The sequence below is a fragment of the Malaya genurostris genome, chromosome 3 (genome assembly GCF_030247185.1).
Source record: "Malaya genurostris strain Urasoe2022 chromosome 3, Malgen_1.1, whole genome shotgun sequence".
NCBI lineage: Eukaryota > Metazoa > Arthropoda > Insecta > Diptera > Culicidae > Malaya > Malaya genurostris.
Genome location: NC_080572.1, coordinates 276,944,086 through 276,969,079, shown reverse-complemented (window position 1 = coordinate 276,969,079; position 24,994 = coordinate 276,944,086). Strand labels below are relative to the sequence as shown.

General features: G+C 36.6%; 1 protein-coding gene across 1 annotated transcript in view; it reads left to right on the top strand.

The window, feature by feature from the left end:
- LOC131439478 (breast cancer anti-estrogen resistance protein 1) overlaps window positions 1-24,994 on the top strand; it is a 238,313-nt gene that overhangs the window by 90,710 nt on the left and 122,609 nt on the right. The window contains 1 exon segment of the mRNA XM_058610531.1: window positions 24,566-24,709. Coding sequence (XP_058466514.1) covers window positions 24,566-24,709 — 144 coding nt within the window.

Sequence of the window (24,994 nt, the reverse complement as noted above, 5' to 3'; positions counted from 1 at the left end):
TTCTAATGGCTCTGAATGTTATCTAAAGATTTTTTTGTTATCTAAAGATTTGTACACTTTTCTAAGTGCGAAATTCGCACCAAACGAGCGTAATAGAGCCAGCATTTGGCAGCAGTTTAGTATCGTAGAAAACTCTTCAATTTTGCTCTTCTGAATGTCAGACATGTATCCCATACAGCATTTGGATAGTTTCTTCCACTGAAATATGCAGATCCGAAATTTTAATGTTCACTCCAGTTTCTCCCACGTTATACAATTGTGTGGTAGAATATATTTGTCGCCAATAAGTCAATATTTAGTATTAATGAACCGTTACAATTCTGCAGTTGCGAAATTCACATGATCAACTAATACGAACGATTATCAGTTTTATTCGCATTCACAAAAAAGGCGAGACATTACTCACCCGCCTTTTTTCTGGCATAATTTTGAATATAATAATTTAATTTCACTACCAATACATTCAGCAATATTTAACTTAAACACGTATTGCAAAAACCTATATTTTCACGAGCCGATCGCAGCATGCCATAATGATGTCATCCGCTTGTTTCGTCTAACACAGCCAACGGTTTTGATCGTTGCTTCACACTAATCGTTTCATTCAGTAGCACTTCTGCTTCGGTTTCAGTTCTCAAAACCAAGATAATGATTTCCGATTTGTCGATATTCTTTAAAAATCTCACATTAGATTTGACCTAAAAATCTCCAAGTACAGTTCGGTTTCATGAACTAGTAGGCCACTGTATAATTAACAACAAGCGCAATACCATATTATGCTAATGGTGAAGGTCACGATATTATGAACATGAACTTAGCGAGGCACCTCTCACCGATGATAACGCAAATAGGTAAATAATTTGTTGCTAATTAGTTACGCAAATTTTGAACTGGTTGCTCAATTCTTTTTTCGTGTACTACGCTAAGATAACATGAAGTTGACGAAGCATCTCTCCCAAATAAATTTGAAAACAAATCGGAACCCAGTGGACAGTCTGTTGTAAGTTGCTAATTAGTTACAGCAATTTTAAATTGGTTGCTCAATATATTTACCTATTTGAGTACTTCGCAAGGTTCATATGAAGTTAACGAAATACTCTTCCTAAATAAACTCGAAAACAAAGCGACACCCAGTTTGTTGGTAATGAGTTGCTAATTAGTTACGGTAATTTTTAAATTGTTGCTCAATTTTTTTATTTTTTCAGTACTAAGCTTATGGGAGTCTAAAAAAAGGCCGAAATACGAAAGGCGGAATAACGAAAGGCCGAAATACATAAGGCCGACGATGTTCTTATCTACCACATAAAGCCGAAATTTCGGAAAGCCGAAGCATAACAGGCCGAAATATATATCATGGCGAGTAATTGAGTTACAATAATTTTCTCACGAAAAAGTTACATTTTTAGCGGTAATCCACTTTTTGTCTATAATTAAACTACATATTAGTTATAAAAAATTGATTTCTTTTACTTGAGTAGAAAAGATATTTAAATCTGGCATCCTTTCAGACCTACGGAGTATATCAACATAAAAAGAGCTTAGCTCTTTTTCGATTTGTTTACTTTTATGATTCCTGTGTGAATTATGAAGTTATGCCTTTGCGCATTTTTCGTGAAATTGGCTGGTTTTTGCGACTAAGATAAATCGTCTCATTTACTATTTCCAGTAGTAAAAGGTTCGTAAACCATCTAAACTAAAGAAAATAAATAGTTTCGCCTTCCTTGCTAACAATTAAAGTATCGCCCTGTTTGTTTGCATGGAACACGGAGGGTAAAACTAACCCTTTATAGTTCTTTGTATTACTAAAATTGAGATTTTTGTAGAAACCGTATTTTTAGGCAAAATTGTAGGATTTTGAAGCATTTATTGGTAGTACTTTAAAAAACAGCTGTTTTTTTCATTATTCCTCTACCAACAACTGTCTTTCGTGATCACCTTTGTTCGTTCTTTTTCGCTAATCTAATTTTTTACCAGTTTTTAGAGTTGTGTGTTATTATTGTGGTACAAAGTATTTGGTAAGAATTCTAACATTTAGTATATTTAGGAAATAATTTCATTCCGATCTGAAAAACTGTTTCGTCTACTAGTGTTACAATTGTAGTAGAAACACCTAGAGAAAATGAGCAGCTATCAAAAATTGAGAATTGATTTTAGTTTTGTTGACTGTGAACAGTCAGGCAGCTAAGTCGAAGATTTTCTTGCATAATTCAGAAAGCCGAAACGATTCTTTCAACGGGCAGACCGGGCAAACGGTTAGCTTGCGTGGGGCCGCCGCGCTAAGTTCATGTTCATCAAGATTTTAAATAATAATAATATTCGTCACAGAGGATTTCCACTGGTTTAAAAAAAGTTTAAATGTTTATTATTTTGGATAGCGCATTCTATTATTTCCTATACTTTTGTTGTGTGTTACCATATTTGATTCTGGACTTGTCGTTCACCGGAGTTGATATATTGCTTTATAACGGCAGAGTTTCATTTTCAACGAGTCAATGTTATTCGTATTCACGTCAATCCAGTTATGGCTTTGACATTACCCACTCACCTCTTTTTAAATCATTCTACCTTGGAATCGGTTTCTCCATCCATGCAAAACAAATGCTTTGTTATACCGAAAAGAAGTGCAAAGTTTCATCTAAATTGGAGTATGTGAAAAGTAAATGACTTACTATCCAATTCTAGAATATAGAATTTATCCATCGAAAGCGTGAAGGATCTATTAACGATTCAAGAATAACAGCTGAGCTATAGCACAGAGAACAGTTACGAACTTTAAAGCATTTCAAATTAGTCTGACAGTAGACAAACCCTTATCGAAACATCCTATCGTGATCTACACAGAATAAATATCTGAAAATTAAATATAACGGAATTTCTATTATAACTTCAACAGTGAAGTTCAATAGAATATAACATAAATTTCCGAAAATTTTTTCGCATATTAATATTGACTTTATTTTCAAAGAATTTTGTGTGCAGCGTAAACTTGAAAACAGATTAAGGACTGAAGACAGTACCGTAAAGTGGTAGATTTTTTTGCTATTTTCCCGTTTCAAATTAATTTTTTTTGGAAACGGTGCAGAATATAGAAAAACCCACCTGACAATGTCTTCGAAATTTAGTTGAGAATATTCTGTGAAATTTTCAGAATGACTCATTGAGTTTAGCGGTCGTGTTGTATTTTTTTCTGACTGAAGAACTGCTGAAAATTGGAACGCTCGGAAATGCATACCTCTACTTGCTCATCGAATATCTCGGCTTTGAAGGCTTGTATCATAAATCTATCGTGACAAAGTCTAGATAATTTAGTTTAGATGCGATTAGTACATAGAAACATATGGAGGAGAGAGAAATGAAATTGGCTCGACAAGGATGCCAAACACACAGACATTCAATCTTTGTGAAAGTTGAATATTTTTTCATTGTTCATTGAATCCATGTAATGTCCAACCCATACGACAGATTAATGTGATAAAACTTCACATCAAAATAATAAAATGTATGCTGGCAACCCGGTACAGTTTGCTCATATACGAGAGAGTACAAGAGAAATACGATGCGCAAAGGGAATTGAGCGAGCCACGTGGTCGATTTAAAACTCAACACGTGACCCTCTGTGCTCAGACCATTTTTCTGTTCGTCATAACTAATCGAAATTGAATTGCTATTCACTTGCTGCTTTCATACGGCTAGCTTGTGAATTTGTTGATATGTGCTTGTGTGGCTCAATCGATTCACGGACGCTATTTGTGATCAAGTGATTCTCGGTTCAAGGCCTAGTCGTTACCAATTGTTTTTGTTTTTTTTTTCATTGATTTTCTAGCTATATAATTTTCATTTCGCACCTTAAATTCTGTTATACATGATGCCATGGCTTTTGTTACAATTTTGATGCAATGCAATTTTCAGGTTTCTTTCTAACAGTGTATTTTATGTTAGCTCACGCTGCGCGATTCACCTGTCACCTGCTTACATCACACAAGCCTCACCTTTACCTTTGAAGTGTTTGTAATCAAGCCCGGTAAGGTCGCCGCTTTCATCGAAAAAGTTCTACCTCAAACCGTAAACCGTAACCCTGTGCCTAACCTGGGTCGCACTGTAGTCATGGTTCTTGGGTCAACAAATAAAGTATGCCCGAACAAAAAAAACGACAAAAGCATCATAACACAGTCCTGTATGTCTGTAAACGCGGTAAACGATGCAATAATTTAACTACATTTAGAAAGCCGCGTAGTAGGCTTGGATCGACAGTGCAGAAAGCGGCTTGTTTGACATCAACTTAACCGTGAATGCCAATGGCACAGATTTCTTCACCAGACCGTTCTGTCACAATCATAAGGTTGTTGACACGTACTAAGTTTGGATGGGAAAAAATACGTACTTTTCTAGTGCAAAGCAATAAATCATTTCCTATCCCATCAATCTCGTTTTTTTTTGTCGTTGCAAAATAGCGCCGTATCGCCGTACTTATAAACAAAGTGAATCATTTTCTACGATATCCAACTAGTTGTGCATACTAACTACATGACAAAAAAAGCAACAGCACGATTTTCGTGTTATCCTTTGTTGTCTGGTGGAGCAAGTGGCAGAGACTTTCGGTACTAGTCACGGTAACTTTCTCATTCCACCAAAGCATAAATTGGCGACACAAAATTGCCAAGAAATCGATATTGTTTCACTGTTTTCCGCAGGAAAACATTGCCACCGACAACAAGCTGAAAAGGGCACAACACAACACACCACAACGGAAAGCCTCGTTTGAACTCAACCTGGCGAATCTGACTGGAATCTGGTACCGGGTCTGGGTCTGCGGCCTGCAATGCCATCCAACCGAACAGTGCGACAGAACTGTCTGTTGTCGGTTTAAAGTCAGTGGTTCCCCGTCGCCAAGTACGGAACCGCGACGACGGATGACTGTTGTAAGTGATACGGGAGAGTTCTGGTGGAAAGGTTGTTGTCACGCCTGCTGCTAGCAGCTAGCAGCGAGTGAAATTATAGGTGTAGTACTTCCTAAAGGCGACACTCGACACGGCAGCACCAGTTCCATACTCTGTGACCTGCTCGAGTGCCGGGAAACAACAAACAGCCCTCCCCAATAAGATCGACAATAATTTTAACTGTTTGGCACAGTCAACCCTTCTTTGTTTTTTTTTTGTCTGAAGGCATCGGGTGTTGACTTGGCAACCAGTTTAATTGTTGTTGGCAGTGTGATGCTGTGCAGCATAAAAACCTTTTTGTTTCCTGTACTAGAATTAAGTCTACTGTAGATGTAGAAACGATATAAAACAGCTCGAGTAAAATGCTAAATAGGTACCTACATTACCGTGTTCGCTCATTACCCAAATTACCGTATTCGCAATTTACGGTAGCTCTTGGAAACGGTGACAATGAGGGTTGTTACGGTCGTGCGATTTCATTGTGTTTTATATTACCAAATTTGATAGTCGACATTCCCTACAAGCTGTGTTCTACAACAGTCCCCATAAGTCAAAGAACCAAGTGTCTTGCAAACAAATTTTTTAGAATGTAGATAGTATTTTCACACAATGGTTTAGAAGATATTCACCTAAAATTGTGGGAAAACCAATGAAGTTTTTAAAACCAAAAAGAAAGCTTTTGGAACCTCAAAAATCTCTCGATTACCGTCGAGAGCACAAAATATATCTGTTCGGATCGACTGTTAATGGAAAAAAATAGCTAAAGCTGAAATAATACGATGACAGAAGTTTCGTATAGATGGATGTTGGATAATGAGAGATAAGACTAGTAGTTCAAAATACCCCATCATTCGAAATTCCCTACTTTCGTCTACTGGTTTGACACGGAACCAAGCTGAAATTGTTCAGCTTTACATGCCAAATAACCTCTCAATAGTGAAAACCAACCAAACCAAACCCAAACGTTAAATGAATGCGGTCATAAACAAAGTTGCCGGTTCTATGCCACTGAAAACCCTCAATTGATTGAGGAAAAGCCTCTGTACGACCAAAAATTAACATTTTGTTGTGGTATTTGTACGGATATAAACATTAATTCCTATTTTTTCCAAGACGATGATGGAGCAACGAAAACTGTTAATGACGATGGTTACCGAGCCATGATAAATGATTTTGTGAGATGCACATTGTTCGTGAAAATGGGTTGAATTGCTACTGGTTTCAACAGGACGGTGCAACATGCCATACAGCTCTAACAATCGAATTGTTATGATCATTGTTCCCCGGACGAGTCATATCGAAAAACGGTGATTTTGACCCATTCGATGCTACCAAACTTTTTTTTTGTGGGGCTATTTGAAATCCTCGCTCAACTCAAAGACATCATACGACGTGAAATCGCTGCCATATCGACCGAAACATTAAACAAAACGATGGAAAACACCGAAAAAAGGGCACATTTTGTACTCAAGGCCAAAGGTGAAATATTCACGTGATATCATTTTCAAAATATAGCTGTAACATATCTCCTTGAACCAAAATAAATAATAATCGAAATTAAAATTAATACAATCAGACAACAGCCATCCCACCGTTGGAAATCAACGAGACTGACAATAATGATTAGAGTTCACCATGTACATTAGGATAATCCATATACCATAAACGTCCGTACAATGTCGTATAATAAACGTATATTTTTAGTTTCCCTTGAAAAAGGCCATCAAAAAGAGCCGAAACGTCGGACAATTTTCTAAACAAATCGTTTGCCTATTTCCATTTGACTGAGAAAAGCAGCATTTCTTCCGGTTAATACAAATGTTTTTTTTTTCAAATATTTTGTTCTGAAACAAATGCTTTCGCTTTAAATGGTCCACCCTGTATAATGATGCCTTTCTCATTGACATTTCATTAGAAATCGATGCAAGTTCCGATGGAGTTTTTGACAATCTACTTACTGTGCCGGAACTCGGAGACCGTCACAGTCGTAAAAAGTTTGTGCGATTATCGAATAGCCCGATCTTTAAGTTCAAATAGTTATAAAATCTGTTTTGAAAGTTTCATACTTATCTGTGTCGTGAATATTAGTAAATAATTGGCGATTAGACCAGCATATAAAGCATATAATAAGTTCAGTGAAAAAATTATTCCATTAAATTGTTGATTATAGAGACAAAGACTTTGTTTGAATTAAAGCTGTTTGATTTACCTCTCATGCACTATTCCGATTGAGTCAATTAAACAAAAATGAAACCAAACGAAAACTTGTGCTACATAAGCAATTAATTCATTGATTTTTATATTTATTATTATTATTAAAATAATCATTTGTAATGACAGCCGATAAATTGGGTTGTGTTTTGAAAATGTAGTAAGTTTTCGTTCTACATGTTATACGAAATCGAACAAAGCACGCTGTGTGCTTCATTCGCAAAGGCGGTTGTGTTTTCTTCTTCCGTACCAGATTCGTACCGATTCGTACCGAATTTGCATCGTCGTTTTGTATGACGGTTTGAAAGTTTTGACACTCATCGCCCTATAATTTCGGAACTGGAAGTCGGACCGTTTAACCGTGCTAAGAAATCGAAGTGATTTCCGTCTTTGGAACTTTTATTCACTATTACCGGTTCTTTCGAAAGCAGAAACCGTGGACTAGTAATCCCAAGGTAGCTTTATATATTCACTAACTGACAAGATCTGCCAACTAGATATTAACATTTAAAACTAATTTTACAAAAATTTGCACCTAGTTTTGCCATCAATAGTCATAAAAATTTACAATTTTTCTACTTAAATTCAATAGCAGGCCATGGGACCATAAGACCTTTCGTTTGAATCTAAGTTTGAGAAAATCAGTTCAACCATCTCTGAGAAAAGTGAGTGACTATTTTTTCCATATCACCCTGTCATTCCGGAAGTCGAATCAAGATAAAATTCTATAGCGTCCTATAGGGTTTTAAGACCTTCGATTTGAATTTAAGTTTATTAAAATCGGTTGTACCAAGAAATAACAGACTAAAGCAGCAGAATTTCTGAAGAAAGTCACCGAATCGAGTAATTACTTCATAGAAATTTATTATACATTTCGGTTCATTTTCGTATCTTGTCCGATAAACTCATTACCGGTAATGAGACAGGCACAACAAAAAATTATATTCATTGATATTAATCATTTCCGCATTAGACCTACACATTAAATTAAACTGAGCATTTGAAATAAAGTCTTAGATGTTAAAATATTTATAAAAAAACTTCACCTAAACAAAACAAACAGCTCGGTTGAAAACTCGCATTAGACAACGCTCATGGCATTTTCCAATGGTTAAATTTATCCCATTTTGTTCCTATCTTTGATGTGGGCCTTTTTAAGGAATATAAAAACTACCTTTTATAGTCAAAAAATCGATGTCTGATGCTACGTTTTTTTGGTCGATTTTGCATGTTCAAAAATTGACCAGACTGCGTTGCGTCAGAAATCGACAATGCTGGCAGTGAACGATTTATTTTCTTGGGCAAAGAACCGAAACGCCGGATAGTAAACATTATTCCTTCCTATCATAAGATCGACATAGCCACGTTTTCTTGAAAAATTGCAAGTGTTTCGATATGCTTATGGAGACTGTTTCACCGTGATTTTGGCCTTCAATCGTCTCATAATTCTTAGTAATGCTCGCTGTTTTTTTTTCTTTTTCGAGGTAGTTCACGAAAAACTGACACCATGACCTTTCCAAACCATTGAGCAATCCTAGACCACTTCGGAGCACTTTTGCCGACTTCAGTATGTTGCCAGGTGCTCATTTTGTCCTTGGGATTGTAATAGTGGATCCAGGCTTCATCAACAGTTACCAATCGATGTCAAAAGTCCGCATCAGAATGGCCGGATCAGCACTCGATTCTGCATCAAAATGGCCAAACACGCTTCTGAAATGCACTCGCTATCATATTTTTGGTCCGGAGTCAACATGCGTGACAACCAACGGCAGGATTTTTGTATTGTAGCGAACAGCCACTTAGCAGCACAACATAAACCACTATGCAGGCTTTGAATTAAAGATAACTTGAGACACAAGTTATAGCGAAATACGGTGTCTCGTCTGATGAAGTCTCGAACGTAAAAAAGTATATCTCGTCCGACATATGATGTGTTTGTTCGGTACGATTTCTTGTGGCGTCTGCTATCTTGCGCACCTTAATTTTCATTGGAATGCCTTGATTTTTTAATGAATATCATAGCATATTTCAATTTACGCTTAGTTTTGCTCTTACAGTATATTGAACAATAAAGACCTGAGAAGTAACTTTATATTCAATTTATTAATTTTTCAAAGTCACGAATCGCATTAGGAACAATGTGTTGGATTTAATAACAGTGTCTAATCTATTTCCTACACATTTTTTAAAAAATCGTGTGAATTTTCGTTTTCATAGCTGCACATAAAAAGAGCGTCACTGAAATGTACAATTTAAATAATGTAAAGATAAGGCATATCTTAAAATACACAGTTCGTTTAGCTGAAATTTACATCGATACAAACACAAAAATTATTTTTATGTGTTATTAGATGTAATATTGTGTCATCACCGAAGAAATTACGGCATGCTAGGATTTATGTCATTCGTAAATTTCATATTTTTTTAAAAGTGTACTACTTCTTTATATCGTTTAATCTCGGCTTTAACCAAATTATGGTCGTTGCTACACGGAGAACCCGCAGATCACAAAATTACAATATTGCAATTGTTGTTTCACGCCCTGGTTGTTTCAACTAAAATGTTGTTGATTTAACTAACATATCTGTTGATTTTGAGATAACCATTCAGGTAACCGAAATTGTTGTATTCAAATACTTAGCGGAGAACGAAGACAGCAAAACGCAGAACAAAAAACCTCTTCATTTCACCAGAAGCGTTTCATATTGAAAATTTTCAATGGTAAATGAACGTCATTTATGTTAGTTACGTAGTGGTCGTTTTATGTGAGTGAAAGTATTCAGTAGAATATATCAGTTAATTGTAAAACAAGTTTTCCATGTGTTACATAGATATTCCTACAGTATAAATGATTTTATTTCATCTGAGAGTAATGTATTCTAGGACAGTTCATGTCAATGTTATTAAAACCGCTTAACGCTTAAAAATTTGCTGCTCAAGTGAAGTGGTACTATTATGTAGCATTAGGTTTACCAGCGAGCCATTCTGCAAGTGAAGGAAAAATTTCCAAATTCCATGTGACCATTTTTCTGGTGAGTTCCCTTTTGAGAATTGTAATCTTTTGGTGCATTTCTATATCCTTTGTGAGTTTAGTGATAAAGATATAAGCAGTTAATTAGGTAAAATTTCGTTGTTCAAGCAGTGACCGATTAGCTGCCCCCAGAAGAGGCTAACAGTAAAAAATATTTATTGCAATTGACGTCTTAAGAGACATTTTTTTGCTATCATGCATACAAGTAACTTTGCTGGCATTGTGTCTTTGTTCAATTGCACGAGTGACACTTCATTGAAACGTTTCATTGTTCGCTCAGGGTGTTTGGCATTGCTCAACTGAAACGTTTCATTACTTGTTGGGTGTCGTTGCTAAGCTGCCAGCACGATAAATCAAAAATGACAGATTAGTTAAAACAATAGCCGATTAGTTGTACCAAATTTTAACCAATCAAAATCAGAAAAACACCTAATATTTTAGCTGTTTTGCGATCGCTGGCTTTTCCGTGTACTAATTCCTGTTTAGAAGCAATTTTTTCTACCAATGGCAGTTTTCGAGCTACAACGATTTGAAGAAATTTTCTCCTAATTGAAAAAAAAAATCAGCGTTGAGTCAAATTGGTTCTTTCATTCGTGAAAAAAAATGATCCCAAATCAAAAATTAAAACCAGAGAAAGTCGATTCCGATTTTGGTCACCTATTCAGCTTTCAATTTCTGAGATAGCTCACTTTCAAAATTGAAACGTACAACTATGTTAGATTTGAGAAAAAAAAACCGCGATTGAATGAAGACAAAACATCATTGTCGAACGACCCGGGCAGCATGCTTCATCAGTAAAATCATAATAAAACCGTCAAATAAACACAAAGGAAGTGGCGCAGAGAGCGCTTCTGTTGTTGGTATTTTTGATTTGCATTTCGAGTAAGCGAACAAGCAAACGCACCGGGAGGTGGCGCTGGGCTCACTTGTTGAGCCACGTTTGGAGCAACGCGGATGGAAAAATCAAAACACCATCTCGGAGCAGCGATAGATCCGATAGACAGTGGCCTCCGTTTCCTTCAAACGGGAAAATACGTCACAGCTGGGAGCTCTTTTCAGACTGTACGACTGGTGGTGGGCTTGGCTTTCGGAGCACCCGGCGCTCCAGCGTCGCGCAAAAAATAGACGCCAAAACAATAAACGTGCCACGCGTTTATGCTGAGATGAAAACAATAAATTAAGCGTCTCCGGCAGCAGAAGCAGTACGTGTATACAGCGGGGTTCGTCATGTTTTTTTTTTTGCTTTAAGCACATTTCATGTTTTGCTTTATTCAGTAGACATGACAACCAATATAAATATAGAATGCAGCGGGAAAATTACAATGAGTATTGCATTTTGGGGAAAAAAAACTTGCATAGCACAACACCCTGCTTAGTAGATTTTTTACCCAGGTGAATGTTTTTTCGGTACTAAAGGGTGTCCGGAAATAGTTTTTGTAACTTTGTCAGTGGTCTGAATCAACGTAAAAGTTTTTTTTAGTGTATGGCATCGTCTACTGGCTTGGCTGTCAGTAGATCATTTCACGTTGACGTGCATATTATTTACTTTAAAATTCAAGTTCTTACAACAAGAGCAGGAAATCGTACTTCTGCCAACCGGGAAAATCTGCCAATAATCTCAAAGAGTTCCTTTGAAAACGTATATTTCCACTTCTGAAGCTCGAATTCCCAATTCTCTGAACATCCTATCTTAGGTCGATTTGTCATCTTACCACTACTCAATGGTGACGAAAAAATGGCAATAGAAGCTGATTGTCGAAAAATGGGATGAAAGACAAAATCGGTTTGAATTTTCCGGCAGAAGTCACCCCAAAGGTCCGTTTGGACGTGACGATGTAAATTTTATTTCCAGACACGCTTTAAGGTTCTACTTACAATCTTAGGAAAACAGAAAAAGCACTTTTCCCCGCAATGATTAGATAAATCTTCATGGGAAAAACATCACTTTATATAGAAAAATAAACTGAACAAACTGATATTTATGATATTTGACGACACCGGCGACGATCTGCTTTTGCGTTTTGCAACAATGCAGTTTACTTAAAGCTGAACCAAAATGACTTTATGCTTTTTTCTGCAGCATATTTGTTTTAATTCCTAGTAGTTAATATTCAACTAAAATTATAAGAGCGGGCTGTAGATATCCAATCAACATGACATTTATCCCATCCCTTGACATGTCCCAAGTTCGTACAAAATGTCGAGATCCCCCAAGTGAAAATGGATGCTAAACTCTAGCCGCTTCGCTAACAATCGTGAGCATATAAACTCAGCTCCAATCTACCAACGACATAAATTCCATTATTAATAGTAAAATACTAGGATTACGCCAGCATTAAATTATACATTTATTAAGCGATTAAATACATTAAAATTATGCTTCACGAATATCGATGAGTTTGGCCACCCCACGAGTGAAAGAAGAATCAGAGGGAAAAACAGAAACGATCTTCCTCCTTCCCCCCTTTGGAGCTTATGTGGTCTGAAGCGTGTCACTCCAAACTGTTCCGAGATCCCCAGAAGCAGCAAAAAATATATTGACGGAGCGAACTGAAGTTTATTGATTTCCGTGTTGTCTACAACAGGTTTATGGCAGATATGCTTATTCAGTAGAAATCTTCTGTTCCCTTGTTTTGACTGCCGTAAAAATTGATTAGAATAGTTTATGAAACTTCCAACCGATGATCCAAAAAAACGGGCTCTTTTCTCCCGCCTTCCTTCCCTAACAAACAAAAAACCGTTAAGGTCAAAATCAAAAATCGTGACTGTTGCCATGAAATGCAACTAGGAGCTAAGCTCGGCTGGAGTGACATCAATCTCCAAACCAAATTGTTAGTGTGAAGAAACGTGAACTCAACAAGCTACGGATTACGCCATTATTTGTCAGAGTAAGCTTTTTCGATCGGATTTGAGTATCTGTCGTTTGTGGCTTACCCTCCGGTTCGTTGAAATGCAATAACTAATCTCCGAATCTGCTTTTGGACTCATCGAAATAGCAAATGGTGACTCGTCAATTTTACTGCCAATACTGCCAATCATTAATCCTACACACCCCAATGCCAGTGCCAGTTGCGTTTATTGCTACTTACTCAACTGTTCGGATCGATTTGGCAATCCAATTTGCTATTCACCCTTGGCCAATGCGGATGGGGATGGGTAAATGAGATGGAAGTATTAATGGCAAGAGTCGGATTCTGTTGAACGAATTCTTTTTCGAATATTTAACGAAGCAGTTGCTCTTAGCTAAGCTGTTTCGAGGACGACTATCGCACGGTTTATGTTTACATAATTCATCGTATTTACGTCCAATTGAAGTGAATTTTATTTGTGAAGTGGAGTTTCGGTTCCAAAGTCATGGGTTTGTATGAGCTGCTTACTTGTTAGATTCTCGTAGTAAACCTCACCCGTATCCCTAAACCGGACATGAAATTACAACTATTTTTCGAATAGTTGTTAACGCGTTTGGAGTCATATTGAACATGAAAAATGGACTCTTTCTCGCATAAAACATAAAAAAGGTGAAGAAAACAGAAAAAACTCACTCCACCTAGTGGTGTTATGATACCTTTTTCTTATTACTGATTTTCTCATAAATATAAAAAAAGTGCAATGAAACGTGTTCCATTTTGGACATTTTGAACTCTACTTCTGATACTTCCGAAATCGGGAACTGATTTCTGATATAGTTATAGGGCTAGTTTGAAGGATTTTATTCGTTTTTACATCGCCTTTTACAGCAACACACTCTTGAAATTGATTTTCTTTTGCGGATGACCTTGTAATTCTGGAACCGGCAGTTAAGTTCAGATTAAATTCAGAAGTGTTCTAGAAGATTGTAAAACCTTTCATTTGAATCAAAGTTTATTAAAATGATTTCAGTCGTATCTGAGAAAATTAACTACATATTTTTTGTAATTTTTTGCACATATCACCTCATAATTCTGGAACAGTAAGTCTAAACCAGACAAAACTCAATAACGTTCTATGAAAAAGTATGATCTTTCATTTGAATTTAATACCGTTTTCGTTTATTGATCAGAGCAGCCCGAAAGCTGACCCAGAGTCGCCCAAACAACGTTTGATATGTTTGTTTTAGCAACCTGAGGTCGCTCTAGATCGGACTCCAATCGCGTAGTTTCGCTCTGAAAATTTTCTCGGGTCGCACCTCGCATCCATGCGAGTTTGTTTATTTTTTCTTTTTTTCATGAGTTGTTGTTCAGGGCGCTTACCACGTGTTCGTTTTACTCGGAGTCAGAGTAGCCCGCGTCTAGGTTCAAAAACGAAAACGGTATAAGTTTGTGAGAATTTCTTTATGAGAATGGCAAAAGTGAGATAAATGCTGTGCGGCCAATGCTGTTTTGCGATTACACCATGAAATGCAAGTGGTTTCGAGAGTTTCGTGGACACCGAAACTCCATTGCCGATGAAGTTAATGTCAAGCAAAATAAAACCTGCTTTAATCCACCTAGTGTTGTAATGATACCTATCTTATATTACTCATACCATCATAAATATTACTACGGAGTTCAAAAACAACTGTTCATTAAATAGAAACAGGAAATTTTCCTCGCACGTCATCTAACCAAATCTACAAATCAAAATATTCTATAGCTCTGGAACTGAAAGTATTACCCTCAACTAATTCAGAGATTCTGTATGATACCGTAAAAGTATTCCTTTAAATCTATAAGATGTGAAAATTTATTTGGCCATCTTGAAGAAAAGTAAGGTAGATCCCTTTTGCTGCACTATTTTCAATACTTTCGAAACTTAATTTCGAGGACCGTAATAGCCAAAGTTGGTTCGTATGGCCAGCAACAAACATAACCTACAAATTGGACCAGTTTCGAACCTAGTTAAGAACTTTTGCCTTTTTCGCTTCGTCACTTTTGGTGACGCGATTACATTTTTAACACTTAACGAAGTCGGATCCAGATGATATTCAGGAATTTTGTTTAGGATTATAAAACCTTCTACTTTAATCTAAGTTCGTGAAAATCGGTCAAACCATCTCTGAGAAAATATGCTGAAAAAAAATCGGGAACCGGAATTAATTTGATAGCCCGTCTACTAGCAATGACTAACGGTTGGAATAGTTTCGAACCCAGCCGCTTAAAGTGACCTATTCAATTTTGAACACTCTTTGCCCTGTAATTCCGGAACCGAAAATTGTATCCGGATGAAACTCTAAAGCTTTGTGTGGGACCATAAGGCCTTTAATTTGAATCTAAGTTTGTGAAAAATCGGTTACGTTATATCGGAGGAAAGTGTAAGTAAGTAATCAGCTTCGGTGTTGGTTTTCGTTCGTATCCATGGCGTGTACGAAATTGAACAAAGCACGCTGTGTGCATCGTTTGTAAAGGCGTGTTGTGTTTTCTTCTTCCGTGCCTGCACGTACCGGTGTGTAACTGGGGTTGTATTGTCTCATAACCGCAAATCGGATCCAAATCAAATTCAATAGCAGGATGTGGGACCATAAGACCTTTCATTTGAATTTATGTTTGTGAAAATCGGTTTTCGTTGAATACATAAACACACACAGAGACATTTGAATAGAATGGTATATGATATTAGGTCCTCTGGGCCTCGGTTGAAAAATCGATCGGTTTTCACAGTGATTGCATAGATTGGTGTTGTTCGACCGAAAAGTGAAGATGTGCGAGACTCTATAGATGAAATAAAAATATCCTACCGCTAGTTGTAGTTTCTGCTGGCTCCGGATCAAAAACACGAACGCGAGTACACTTTGGAAGCGTGTTTGTACGAGTCATGCTGATGCGAATTCGGCATTGATTGGTATCGGCTGTGAAATCTTGGTCCACTTTTTCACGCCAGATATCAGAATGAATACTTGACAGGGTCGCCTAAATAGTGGGGGAAAGGGTTGAAATCCTTCCGGGGCCGGACAGGTTTGGGGGCTCGGAAACTCGACGATTTAACATTGTGTTTTATTCTTTATAATACAAAAATAAACACTTTTGGCATGTGATTTGTTTTGTTAAGTTAAAGTATGTAATATTCAAACTGTGTGCTTCTATGCAGCCCAGGGAGGTGCAATGATTCGTGAAAGTCATGGCGTGGGTTTTTTAGGAGAGTCGAGATATACTTTTCGTAGACAGCGAGTATTACTAGGCGTTTTGGAAGTGATTGAGTGCCGTAATCGCAGCGAATCGGCCTCACGTGAATCGAACAACATTCATTCTACAAGCACTTGCAAGGGCGTTGCAACCATGGCTCAAATCGACAATGGAAGGCTCTAATCGCTTCTTCATTCACGTTAGTCTCCAGATTTGGCTCTCTCGTATTATTATCTGCTCTTCAGTTTCAAAAATGTCTCCGGTATTCAATTCTTCGTTCTTAAGATACATTCTACAAGGAACGGATTTCGGATAGCAAGTTCTCAATACACCTATAAAAACTTGTTTTAATCCACCTAGTAGTGTAAAGTTGCCTATCTCATATCAATCATTCTATCATATATAATGCTGTGGTATTCTTCAAAATAATTTCCTTCGATTCTTGAAAGAATAACCGAAATCGGTTTGTTTAGCCGTCTACCCATAAGGACTACCGAGTTGTTTTGAGGCCGATTTAGAATTTTTTTATATTTTTTTTTGTTTCGTCCTTTTAAGTGATTGTATGAAATTTTGAACACACTTTACCTCGGATCTGGATGAAATTAGGAATTCCGTATAAAAACACAGGACATTTCATTTGAGCCTGAGTTGAAGGAAATCGGATAAACCATCTTGAAAAAAGTGAAAGAGATCCATTTGGGAAAATTTGACCACTATTTCCGGTGTCTCCAGAATCGGAGCCCGAAAACCAGGATAGCAATTTTTTACGTGTTTGGTTCTACATTTTTAATGATGGTATAAAATTTTAACATTTTAACGGATCCGGATAAAATTCAGAAGCTTTGTATTGGACCGTAACCCGATAAACAAGCAGTATCAAGCTCATAACAAAAAGATGTTTTCGTTTTAGTAGTTGAAATGTCGAAATTCTCTAACAAGTATCAAAACGAGAAATAATTCAAATACGAATATCATTCATTTGAATTTAAGTTTGTAAAAACCGGTCACGCGATCTTTGAGTACAGAGTGGAAATAATTTGAAATTGGATTTTTTACACTGATCATTCTATAATTCCGGAACCGGAAGTCAGATCCAGATGATATTCAGACATTTTGTAAAGGGCTATAAAGCCATTCATTTAAATCTCACTTTTTTAAAATCGGTCTCGCCATCTCTGAAAAATATTAGTACATATATTTTAATTGTTTTGCTCATTTTGTCCCAGAACTCTGGAACCAGAAGCCAGATCCAAACAAAATTCAGGAATTTTGTATTGAACCATAACAGCTTTCATTTAGATCTAAGTTCGTGAAAATTGATTGAGTCATCTTCGAGAAAAGTTAGTGCAAAGAAACACAAAACACACGACAATGAGTGATAAATTACACAAGTTTGTTCACAGCGTTGTTGTGAACAGTATCCTCAAGAATGTACTAAACAAAGAGCACTCAGAGGCAGTAGTATTTTTTCTTGTTATGCAAACAAAACTGATGTTAAACCATATTAATTTGGTTGACACTTAATATCTTATTAATATAACAACAATCAGAAATTTCTGTGCGAAGTTGATTATAGTTTTTATTCGTTTTGGACAAAAGGTATTAGAGGGAATAATTTTCCAAAAATAAACGACCAATACAACATGGAATGAGATCTCCCGGGCCAAACAAAGAGAAAGTCGATTTTTTACTTATGCACTTAACCCATGGGTACTCCAACAGTTCCAAGCCCTTTGAATGAACAAAGATTTGCCAAGATTTTTAAAATAGGCTTCCGTTTCTACAATGACCTCAGCATTTAACGTAAATTTCATTCTTTGGAGAAACCTTTTTAGATTTTGAAATAGTTAATAGACGCTGGGGGCCAGATCGGGAGAATACGGGGGATGGTGAACCAATTCGTACCGCAAACCATTCAATTTCACCGTCGCACCGTTTATCAGGACACAAATCTCGTCTTTTCCCATAGCTTGATGAAAACTAGAACTCGTCTGACACGATCAACTGTTATTCAAATACTAGTGAATAGAAACATGCACATCCACTATTCACGTATTTCCTGTGAGAGAACCGGAACTTTTCATTCCATGTAGTACTTCCCCTCTGGTCACATTTTAGGTATGATTTAATGTTCCGGCTTCGCTGAAATTATCCAAAGTCGCTTTTGAATACTGAAAATTATCGGAACTCGTCATTGAACAGCCTACAGAATCAAAAGCTCTACAACTTTAGCTTTTAATTTTAATTAATATCTTCATTCAAGTGCCAGTTTAATGACCGAAAAAACCAGTGAATCAAACAACATAATAAATTGAGCAATGCAACCTCTCGTCGTACTGCGATCGCGAAGGTGTTGGGCCGAGCTAATCAACTGAAGTTAGCGAATGCAACACTTCATCGGGCAAATGAAAACTTCGTGGGAATCGCACGTTACACGTTTTCCACTTCGCTATGAGCCACGGGTGTTTCTTTGTTCCGACCGATTGTTTTATTTTCCTCCTCCTCCTCCTCCTCCGCCGACGGGTTATTTATTCCGGCTCCGGAACAATCGTTTTGCATAAATTTGTCTTACTGCTTGCTTGTTTGTTGGCCGCCTCGGCCTCGGCCGGCGGTAGATGATTATAATTTTCCTTTTAGTCTTTTTTTTACCAAAATTGCATCGTTCATTTTTTTTTGCGTTCGGTCGGGCTTGTTTGACATTTACCGCACTGCCAAGAGTCAAATACTGTTTACAATCATGCAATACAAAGCTGTGGAATCGCTTAAGAGCATGTGACATAATGGCGAAACTCATTCGATTGCACAGCAATAACGAATACCGAAAAAAAACGCGGTTCGGGATAATGGCGATGTAAATTATTTAAGTGGTGTGGGCAATTTATGTCTGGATTTACGATTATGCTTCTGGGAGAACCACTATATTGCCGCTGAAAGATGAAAGCTTCCAAACAGACTCGTGATGATGTCTTGTATTGTACGCGTTAACGAAAATGTTTGTCAATAGTTGAACATAATACAAGTGATAAGAGGAACTGAATCGACCCTACCTTGCTCAATCGAGTGTGTCACAAATGCCATCAGGCGCGTGCCATCAGTTGGTAACATTTGGTAAACGTCTCTGACCATTAATCCCAACGAGGAAATGAACCATACGAACTGCGACGCACTGAAATTGATAGGTTCGCTTTTTTGCAGCAAAGGAAAACACAAAATACTGCCCGAATTTGTGCTCACTGATCGGAAAACCATCATAATTGCCTATGTTTGGAAACCAATGGCCGAGACATCAAGCGGAAACCCACTGACCGTGCTAATTGGTTGATCGGTCGGTTGCCAATTTGTTTATATCCATCAAAAAACCGATTAACTTATGTCCCAACCCAACCGTTACAAGTGTTATTGTCAGAAATTGAAGGCTGGTCCAGTTGATGATTGTCAAACGATCAATGCTTTGAATTGTAGTAATCGAATTATTTACTTTAAAAATTAAAAATATAAATTCATATATAACGAACGTAACGAATAAAAGCCATCATTATTGGTTCCAAATAAGTCCCATTGATTTCGAACCAAGTGTCACTGCAAGGTGACCTAAGAGTTATTTAACATAAACTGATATGCACTGATGAGTCGAAGAAGAAACTTAACCAAAATTGAAAGTCGTGTATTAAATCGTTAAATATAACATATCGGCGTGAGTGAAAGATTGTGCTGTAGAAAAGTATGTACCTCCTCCCGCTGGGTTATCGACTAGTATACTCGGAAAAATATATCAGTTCCGATAAAAAAGGAACAGTGTCGCGTTTGCACTTAAAAAAAACTTCTTTCTTACTTCTCGTTGACCATCAATTTTCTTCGTAAGAAACAATGATAGCAAAAAGAAATCGACACTAGAACAGAAATAACACCAGCGACAATGAATCAATCAACGGACCAAAACACAATTAGTGAACCAAAAGCCCTTCAACTCTCATCAGTGCGTAATGGGAACGCGGCTTCCTTAATAAGAAGAATAGTAACATCCATTAGGATCTTTGGCCTCGTCCGATAAACAAATTCAAAAAAAGTAAAATCAACCATACAGAAAATGTGCAGAAATGACAATTGTCTCTCCCGGATTTTCGTGAGATTTTCTAAGTAGGATTTTCACTAATGAATAAAGTAAAAAAATTTTTCAACAGTCTCTCTTTTTCCTTACGTTATGAGCTGAATTAGGAGATTATATATAAGCACACAAAATCTAGTAATATGAACTAGTTATTTTTTACCTTATTCAACGATATATTTAATAAGCCACACTGCCTTAGCTCTAAGATGCCTCTCAAATTTGAATGAAACAAAAAAACCACTTTGCATACTTTAAAAAGGGCCAAACTTTTTTTACCATGTTTCAAATGGCTGTAGTCGAAAACTGACACATCCTACAAAAACTCGCCTTTCTCATATCAATCATACTATCATATATAATACTGTGATATTCTTCAAAATAATTTTCTTTGATTCTTAAAAGAAGAACCGAAATCGGTTTGTTTGACCGTCTACTGATAAAAACTATCAAATGTGAAAAGATTTGTGGTCGATTTCGAATTTTTTTTAAGGTTTTTCCCCATTTTCAGTGATGGTATAAAATTTGTAACACACTTAACCCTATATTTCCGGATCCGGAAGTCGGATCCGCATGAAGTTCAGGAATTACGCATGGGACCACAGAACCTTTCATTTGAATCTAAGTTTGTGGAAATCGGTCGCGCCATCTATGAGAAAATTTAGAACACATATTTTCTTTTATTTGCACATTTTACCTCATAACTCCCGAACCGGAAATCTTATCCAAATAATATTCAGGAATTTTTTATGGGACCTCAAGACCTTTTTTTTTTCGCTGATGATGTCCAGCCAGCGACTGGCACCATTAAAGAAGGTGACAAGCGATTATAAATACACTCTTCTACTCAATGCTTGATCGGAGAAATAGGTATAAAGCGAGAAGACTAGTGTTTGATGGACAGAGAAGATGTTTGGATATAAGGTATCGGTCGGGTGACGGCCAGGATGTAGACCATGTTCGATGTACGCGCTATTGTGTCTGTTTGGCGTTTTAGAGTGACTAAAACTAGATTCAGAGTGGCGAAATGGTAGCGCATATGCACGGAATGCATAAGAACGCAAGTTCGAGTCCTGTCTCTGACCGTATCTTTTTCCAAAAATTCATCCTTTCTGTTTGTTTTTCATTCATTTGGCTTCTCCAATATATGTTCCCGCTCAGTCATTGCAAAAACTGAACTTAGTTATGGCAGCTTTACGTCAAACAACTTAAGTTAATAAATCGGGAAAAAAAATTGATTTGGATGAAATTTTGATTTAAGCTAGGTGATTCTATTGCCTATCTGCAGTCAAAAATTCAAGTTGGGCAGAAAAAAAGTTATTTGAAAAAAAAACTTTTCCTTGTCCAAAATAATTTTTTTCAGTGTAATTTTATCGAAAACTAAACCAATGAAAGTTCAAACTCTGTTTGAGAAAAGATATTGTTTAATATATAAACTAAGTATATTTTTATTATTAAAAAAATCAATTGAAAAGAATTTATGTCATTAAACAAATATTGCATTATTACTTCTTTATTTTCTTCACACAAATATTTATTTATTTTTATATTTTACATTTGTCTTTAAGCTATGCATTCTATTTTGTATTGTTTCTATACAAGGAAAATATTTTTGCTTCTGAATTAGAAACTGTGGAATTTCTGAGTGCAAGATATTATTTGGGCGTTATTATGCAGGTTAATCGAATTCTTCGGACATTTTGTTATACTGTTCAGTGGATATGTAGCAGAAATTTAATTCGGTAATTTTTTTTTTATTCAACTGCCCAGTCATTTAACTCTCGCTGGGTTGTTATGGAATTTCCACAGTCGCGAGCAAAACTGGCTCTTTTTGCCATTCGTTTGTGAGTGCCACCAATAGTATCACAGGGACCTTTTCCATGGGATGTTGCCAAAAAATGCCATTCTGCGCTTAATTCATACGTTGACTGAAATCTGCACAGGCCTGCAAAGTTTTTTTATTTTTTGTATTGTAAATTTTGGGAAAGCTTGTCATTTGTTTCAAAATATCAATCATTTTTTAGATGAACAACTGAACTGCAATTGTATCGTTAGTCATTGCTTCTGATATGATAATAAAGCTAACATTTGCAAGTTCATTGTCTTTCTTATAGTAAACTCCAAATGGATGTATTGTTGCTTGAGAGTTATTCTAATTATATTCTTGAGCAGCATTTTGAGTAATAAATGAATAATTTTCAGAAAAACCACAAATTCAAAGAATTTCGTCTTTTTTCAATGAGTTTTTGAAACTTGGGATTCTTGCGACTCTTGGAACTCTTGGGACTGCTGTGCATGTGAGTCTTTGGACTCTTGGCCATTTTTGTTACGTTAAACATTGACTACTGAATCATTTGGTAAGTCATCTTGGATTTCGATTTTTTACTCAAACATCTAGCACTTCATGCTCAACTGCTATGAGGTAGTAACAGTTTCATATAAACTGCTTTCCGCTGACAAATGGAAGGCAAAATCTGAAGATGAAAAGAAGCTCAACATCAATTTGCAACAGCTAATTTATAAACCCCATTTCAACATAAACTACTGCATATTTAAATAAATCCAATAGTAATTTACGTTGTTTTTAATCCGCACTTTTCCCTTTAAAGTGGACATCAAACTTGTTTATTCCACTACCTTTATTTTTTATTATTTTTTTTTTTATTTTTCATTAAAATTTGAGAGGGTGCTGCCAACATTTATTCGAGTTTCACGTGAAATTCGTCTATTCTATGGTACGAATGTAGTTATGATGATAAACAGCCTTTCGTTATCAAAAAAACATTATCAGTTGGAAAATTTTGACAGATTACGTGAGAACAAGGATGTCATAAGAATTTTTATGTAGAGGAGAGAGTAGCAAGTGTATATAGCCACGGGAGTTTCAGGATCGAATATTTCTAACAAAAGAGATCAAACATGAAACTGACCCGATTTGATAAGAATTTATTTGCGGCATTGCCTTCATGGAACATGATTAGGGCGCTTAATATTGCAAATAAAATATTACTTTTTTCTAGAATGTAAACACGTCTTCGGAAACGCAAATCTTCGATGATTGTTTGGCGCGTATCGAGTTATTCAATGCTTGTCAACTGAAGAGGAAATTAAGAATACTAGATTATTGATAATGTCGTTTGGCGCGCAACGAACTGCGTTGTGTGGTTATTTTACTGAGCCTATTTGATCCATGTGCTTCACTATTTTGAACCACATGCCCAATTAAGTATATTGAGTTCAATGTCGTACAGGTCAAGTTATATAAAAGTCCACAGTTCCACAAAAGTTAATCTCAACTTCTAGAGTTACTCCATGTATGCGATGCATTACAATATAGACAACATAATTGAGGTCTAAATCAAGGTTATACTTTCGCCAATATGAATATTTAAAACACCAAAAAACTTATAAAACAACGAATTTAATGGTGACAAATAAAGTGAAATTGGTTCCTAATGATAATTTCCAAACACAACGATTGATTGAAGATAGCATGATAGATTTTTGAATAATTATGCATGTAGATGCATTTTTATGGCTATATGCGAGTTAAAAGAAAAAAAGAGTGCTTGAGCTCTATTATATTAACTCACGCAAAGTATTGAGTTTAGTTAATAAATGTGATAAACTTACGAATTTCTTAAGACCTTCGATAATTCTGCATTCTGAATATAGTTCGAACACGGATGAATTCATGATTGCTAGAAATAACATGAATATGAATTATGGAAGGGACATAGTTCTCCGGGACAACGTTTAATGTTTCATCGATTTTAATCACAAATTCAAATTCTACTAATAATGCCATCCAATTTAGTCACGTCAAGAGAACTTGACAAACTGTTCATTATAAGCCCCGCAAAGATCTTACGAGATTCGAACCGGTCCGTTTCCCGATACGATCAACACTCGAGGGTGTGTTAATACTGATATGACAGGCGCAATCGCATAGTAACTAATGTTGCAAAGCAGAAAACAATGCACTGCATGAAGCAAACCAACAAACAAACAAACATACGCGTCTCTTTACCGTGTACCATTATTAGCATAATTATCATAAATCTTTCTGCGTGTCGGTGCTTCTTCCATCGAAGCATGCGGCGATTTGCTAACACAACACCCTAGTTAACATGATCCGCATAATCCGCCCAAGGTTACTCAGTTTTTAATTTGTTTACTTTCGATCTCTTCCTTTCGATTGCAGAAAATTCTGGCAAAAGCCGTCTACGACAACATTGCCGAGAGTACCGATGAACTGGCCTTCCGCAAGGGCGACATTCTTACCGTGATCGAAACGGACACCAGTGATCTCAAAGGATGGTGGCTCTGTCAGCTGCGAGGACGACAGGTAAGACGGAACGGAGAAAAGGGCATCCTTTCGAAAACAGAATAAAAACGGTCGGAAAGTGGTAAAAAAGGGATGATAAATTGCTGATATTAAATTCCATAACCTAGACCTACAAGTGCAGGGCTATGATAAAACACAGTTTGTGAATGTTGTGAGCATTACTTCCTTACCGGGGAAGGTCTATGTTGGAATCATCCCGGCCGAACCGACCAATTGAGAACCGGCCCGGTCCATTCGAGTGAATAATGTATGACCATTTAGTTTTCTGATTGCTGATCTTTTACT